The 6,201-nt window shown below is 40.3% G+C and overlaps 1 protein-coding gene across 1 annotated transcript in view; it reads left to right on the top strand.

Moving 5' to 3' along the window:
* QRFPR (pyroglutamylated RFamide peptide receptor) overlaps positions 1 to 5,370 on the top strand; it is a 52,250-nt gene extending 46,880 nt beyond the window's left edge. The window contains exons 4-6 of the mRNA XM_040237375.1: positions 114 to 349; positions 2,439 to 2,536; positions 3,279 to 5,370. Of these exons, the coding sequence (XP_040093309.1) occupies positions 114 to 349; positions 2,439 to 2,536; positions 3,279 to 3,679 (735 nt within the window). The 3' untranslated portion in view covers positions 3,680 to 5,370. The remainder of the gene's footprint in view (positions 1 to 113; positions 350 to 2,438; positions 2,537 to 3,278) is intronic.
* The last annotated feature ends 831 nt before the right edge of the window (positions 5,371 to 6,201 follow it).

The following is a 6,201-nucleotide window of genomic DNA, read 5'->3' on the forward strand; positions in this document are numbered from 1 at the left end:
AACATCTGCCCACAGTAAACATTGTCAGAAGCCTGCCTGACAATAGTCTTGGTTGCTTTGTGTGCTTTGATGTTGCCTCTGGCTCTTCTAACTGAATTACACTTATTTTAAAGATTAAGTATGACTTCTTATATGAGAAAGAACATGTGTGCTGCTTGGAAGAGTGGAGCAGCCCTGTGCACCAGAAAATCTACACCACCTTCATCCTTGTCATCCTCTTCCTCCTGCCTCTCATGGTGATGCTTATCCTGTACAGTAAGATTGGCTATGAACTTTGGATAAAGAAAAGAGTTGGAGATGGCTCTGTGCTTCGAACTATTCATGGAAAAGAAATGTCAAAAATAGCCAGGTGTGTTGCATGGAACATTCACCTGTTTAAAACCTTCACCTGTTTTAGAGACAGTAGCCAGAGATTTCAGATGCCTGAGTAATGTAATCAAAGTGTCATTGGTAATTTATGTTGAGCACATGCGCTGACTTTGAACTTTTAATTTTACATATGACAGAAAGAAAGAGCAAGATCACCAGCTCCCAAGTCAGAGGGGAAGGTCACTGTTACAGATAGTTGCCTGAAATTTTTTTAATTGTTATATTTTCATCTGCATGTTGCTACCAATTGCTGTGACTCTCTCCTCTTTCCGCTACTTCCCAGCCACTTGATGCTGATAAATCTCCTTACTCCCAAGCCCCCGACTTTCCTCATATGTACTGCTGCTGCTGCTGCTGCTGCTAAGTCGCTTCAGTCGTGTCTGACTCTGTGCGACCCCATAGATGGTAGCCCACCAGGCTTCTCGGTCCATGAGAATTTCCAGGCAAGAGTACTGGAGTGGGTTGCCATTTCCTTCTCCGACCAGAAAGCATAATATCCATCCATACTTCCTCCTACACAAGGAATGTTGCTAAAAGATGTGAGATGATATGTATAAAAATACTCTGGAAACCAGAGTATGTTATTTATTTTAAATTGTTATCTTATATTTTATTTTGGGGCTTCCCTGATGGCTGGCTCAGTTGGTAAAGAATCTGCCTGCAATGCGGGAGACTTGGGTTCAATCCCTGGGTTGGCAAGATCCCTAGGGAAGGGAATGGCAACCCACTCCAGTATTCTTGCCTGGAGAATCTCATGGACAGAAGAGCCTGGAGGGCTACTGTCCATGGGGTCGCAAAGAGTCGACGCGATTGAGCAACTAACACACACATACACACCCAAAGAATGATGCTAAAAAGAGTGAGATGATACGTATGAAAGTCCTTTAGAAATGAGAGTATGGTATTTATTTTTAATTATTATTTTACATTTTATTTTTACCTAAGGGCTTTACTTTCTGATCATATGGACTAACAGAAATTTAAAAACACAGTTACTGCTATGGTAACTTGTGGGCCATTTGGTTTATTTTATAACCTACACTGCGAGACACCAGCTTAAGTCTAGTGGTGGACGAAGTTTATCATTTCTTCAAGTGTGCAGCGCCCTCTAGTGCCCGATTTGTATAAAGACGTACTCCGCCTCCATGTACAGGGTGCTAGACTGTTCAGCGTCTTGGGACTTACTGCTGATTTAGTTCTCTCTTTTCCTCCGAAGAAAAGGCTAACACGTTGAGATAATGAATACGACTCGTTAAAATTTGAAAATGTGCAGATCTTTGGCAGACGTTCATCTCCTTTACGTGACTAATAGAGAAAACTCTGAATCCCTGGTTAATCATATTACTTAATTATATAATGGAAGATTACATTTTAATTCTGTCCTGAGGACTTCCCATATTTTTCTATCACAGGCGTGAGTGTTCTTCGATATAAAATGAAATACTGAAGTTAGACTGCCTACGTTTAACTCCAGACTAAACTTTATAGTTTAAATTCTCAACTTTCTGATCTGCAAAGCCATCTGACTTTGCAAGTTACTTAACCTTTTCTGTGCCTCAGTTCTGCATCTGTCCAATGGCTTGTCAGGAAGATTAATCTGTGCCAAGCATCTAGCATGCTGCTAGTCTCATAATGAGCACGTATCTTAAGGATATTTGTAATATGAGAAATATAGGGATAAGGGTAATAGCAAGGGGAAAGATGATAAACAGTTCATAGCCTGTCATGAGCTTCATTAGAGGCTTCCCTCATGATTTAGTGGTAGAGAATTCGCCTGCAATGCAGGAGATACAAGAGACAGAGGTTCGATCCCTGGGTGGGGAAGATGCCCTGAAGAAGGGCATGATAACCTACTCCAGCATTCTTGCCTGGAGAATCCCATGGACAGAGGAGCCTGGCAGGCTACAGTCCTTAGGGTCACAAAGAGTCAGACGCAACTGAAGAGACTGAGCATGCACGAGCTTCATGCACGAGCTTCATTTACATGTGAAACTGCTCACTGAGAGGTCTGGACTTGACACAGCTGCCAAGGAAAAGTTAACTGATACAGTGTATCCTTGCGGACCCAGGAAGAAGAAGCGAGCTGTTGTTATGATGGTGACAGTGGTGTCTCTCTTTGCTGTGTGCTGGGCACCTTTCCACACTGTTCACATGATGATCGAATACAGTGAGTGACTGTCCTTCTCATTTGATGGAAGTTCTGGTTCATTCCCTGTTAGAATGGACCGTGAATCATTGAAATGTTTAGCCATTCACTTGGGTAGTCAAATCTCAAACATTTACTAGGTTTCTTTCAAGTTTTCAAGATAACCAGATCATTATGTGATGGGTAATTATATATGAGTATTATCGGATCTTTAGTAATTATAGAAGGTAAAGAAAAATGTTTGAGATGCATCTCCCACGCTATGCCGTCTGGTCTCCCTAAGCCATTTAAACCCTGGGAGAGGTGTGACATCCTGTGAGTGTTCCCTATTTGGAACCCTCACTTGAGCCACATGAATTTAATAACACCTAGGATTTCAGCTAGACCCTTAATATATCATCTCTGATCATCTGAACCTTAACCTGGTTCTCAGATGTTCGTGTTTCTGTAAGACAAGTGGACATTTGAAGGGTGACTGAATCTTCCAGTTTATGTAAAGCTTGAAATCATGTTGAAATGCAATAAGCCCTTTAACATGTGCTGGGCTTGTAAGCCTAGATTCTCTAGCAAGGAGGACACATTACAAAACTGGGTCTTCTTCAGACATCAGATGGCTTTCCCCAAAGTCTTGGAGAATTTTTCACAGAGAATTTTACATAGTTGTACAAGTGTAACTGTTTCATAAAGATGGAAGATAAACAAAAATGTTGCCTTATGTTCATTCAAACAAATATCCATCTAAAGCATTACTTTTTTATTTCAGGCAACTTTGAGAAGGAATATGACGATGTTACAATCAAGATGATTTTTGCTATAGTGCAAATAATTGGATTCTCCAATTCCATCTGTAATCCAATTGTTTATGCATTTATGAATGAAAACTTCAAAAAGAATTTTTTATCTGCAGTTTGTTATTGCATTGTAAAAGAAACCTTATCCCCAGCACGAAGGCATGGAAATTCAGGGATTACGATGATGCAGAAGAAAGCAGTGTTTTCCCGGAAAGAGAACCCAGTTGAGGAGACCAAAGGAGAAGCCTTCAGTGATGGCAACATTGAAGTCAAGTTGTGTGAACAACCTGAAGAGAAGAAACATCTCAAACGACACCTTACCCTCTTTAATTCTGAACTTTCTGAGAATTCTGGTTTAGGCAGTGGGCATTAATTATAACTGTCTTCATAATTCATGCTATTCATAGCTGAATCTGAAATTTGTTTTGAGCAAAAGTTAAAGACTTGCTTTTGATCTAGAAGTCTTCTCCATGTGCAGTGTAATGTAGCTTTCTTTCCATTTATTGCTAAGTTGAATGAGATAGCTTAACACTTGTGTTTTTTTTTCCTTAAGTTTAATAATTGAACACTATAATGTAATTTTTAGTGCATGATTGAAGGTTGGTGATAGTCTCTTGCAAATGAAGTCTGTCCAATAATCATAAAGCCAAAGACAGTGAAGACACAGCAGAGTGACAGCTTAGGTTTTGAGGTAGATGCCTGGGTTTCAGCTTCTCACCCATCACCATGGTTGTAATGACTGACCAGCCACTCAACCTCTTGAAGTCTCCTTTCCTTCTTGCATAAACTGGGGTGGTTCCTCCAACTCCAGGAAGTTGCTACCAGAACAAAATGAGATAGCAGTGGGAATGCACTTTACATTCTGAAGCACCCAAGTTCTGAAGCATTATTGTAGTTCTTCATGTCTCAGTACCACCCCACCCCATATCTGTTCTCTTTTCCTTTCTGAGACTTGACCTCAACCCTATTCAACTTTTCACATGTCCCTGTTTTGTAGCTAGTTTCTTTCATCAAAAGAATATTCCTGGGATCCTCATTCATAAGTTGACTATAATGTATTTTGAGAAGGAAAAGGCAAGCCACTCCAGTATTCTTGCCAGGAAAATCCCATGGGCAAAGAAGCCTAGTGGACTCCAGCTCATGGGGTCACAAAGAATTGGACACAACTGAGTGGCTAAACACATAATATATTTAGGCCAATCTAGCTATATCAAATATTTATATTTTTAAAACTTTTATTTTCACTAGTGGGATGAAAGACTTTTTGTCATGTTTAAGGGCTTTTAGGTGTAGTTAGTGAGAATCAGCTGCAAGTCCATGACATTTTATCATGCCCCAAACTGACCCCCAAGAGAGCTGGGTCAGGAAGAACAACAGAGCTCCTCACCTATATTCCTGACCTGATTCTCCCTTGAATGCAACCCCTCTCCTTTTTGTCTTTTCCTCCTACTCCCAAATGTCATGGTTACGGTGGTCACCCTCCCCATACTCTGTGGCTTCCCCTTCATTATCTGAGCTTCCCAAAGCCCGTTAGTCACAACCTCGTGGCCAAAGTGTTTCTTCTGCCTCCAACACTTCTTCTTCCAGCCAGGTATTAGAAAGGAAGGGAAGCTCAAAAATTCTTAAGGTATTTCACTTGTAGATTTTTCAGGTTTGGGAACCAACGAATGCAGGCCACTGATATCTTTCAAGATATAGACATTCCATTTTATATGTATGTTCATGTGAGCATGGTTAAAAAAAAAAAAAAACAAAGATGAAACAGTGTGTGATACCGAGTGAAATGTTAATATGACAGAAGAAAATTAATAGTCAAGAGGGAGAACCAATTGTTTGGTTGTGTTAAAATGGCCTCACCATGGGTTATTGATGTATGCTGTTCTCCCATTTTCCCTAGTTACCCTGTAGCAAAACAGTGATTATCATTATGCCATCAAAAATAAATCATATTCACTGACTTCTGGTATAGTTATTTGGCCAATATCCATAGGATTTTTCCTAAATTTGATGTTACACGTGCTCCTACTATGTCAATGAAGAACAAATAATGCTTTCCTGACCGTTCAATTATTAAGACTGTGGTTATTTAATTGCTAAGTCATGTCAGCTCCTTTGGACCCCAGTGACTGAGGCCTGCCGGGCTCCTCTGTCCATGGGACTTCCTAGGCAAGAATACTGGAGTGGGTTGCCATTCCCATCTCCAGGGGAATCTTCTTGACCCAGAGCTTGAACCTGTGTCTCCTGTATTGGCAGGCAGATTCTTTACCGTCTGGGCCAGCAGGGAAGCCCAATTCCCCAAGGTTGAATATTAATCACCATGATGAAGAGAAAGAGCTGGTATGTAAGAGAGAAATGGCAGCCACACAAATTCTGGTTGCTCAGTGATTCTTTACCACTGAGCCACTTGGGAAGCCCATGGTTAAGGAGAGGTAAAGAAAACTATTCTTCCATTTACCAGCCTTTGGGTAACATGTCTATGAAATCAGTGAAAAGATCTGTACCCCGTTCAGATGCTTAAGTCTTTTGTTTCACTCTGGAACACTGTGCCAAAAAGAGCTCTGTGTATTGACCAATGTAGCAACATAATTAAAAAGGGAGAGGACAATCTTTCAAACAAATGCTTCCAAACCAACTGAATACCCAAGTACCAAAAATAGGACCTTGATCTTTATATCACACATAAAAATTAAATCATAATGCACCATAGACTTAAATATAGAAGCTAAGTCTATAATACAAGAATAAAATATAGAAGATAATCTTTTCAGCCTAGATTAGGGAAAGTCAGAATTTCATAAATAGAGCACTAAAAGGAGAAACGCTAAAAGAAAGAACTGATAAAATGAACTCCATCAAAAACAAAATTCTGGGAGCTGGCCCTAAGATAGCAGAGGA

This window comes from Oryx dammah, unplaced genomic scaffold (assembly GCF_014754425.2).
Source record: "Oryx dammah isolate SB20612 unplaced genomic scaffold, SCBI_Odam_1.1 HiC_scaffold_3, whole genome shotgun sequence".
NCBI lineage: Eukaryota > Metazoa > Chordata > Mammalia > Artiodactyla > Bovidae > Oryx > Oryx dammah.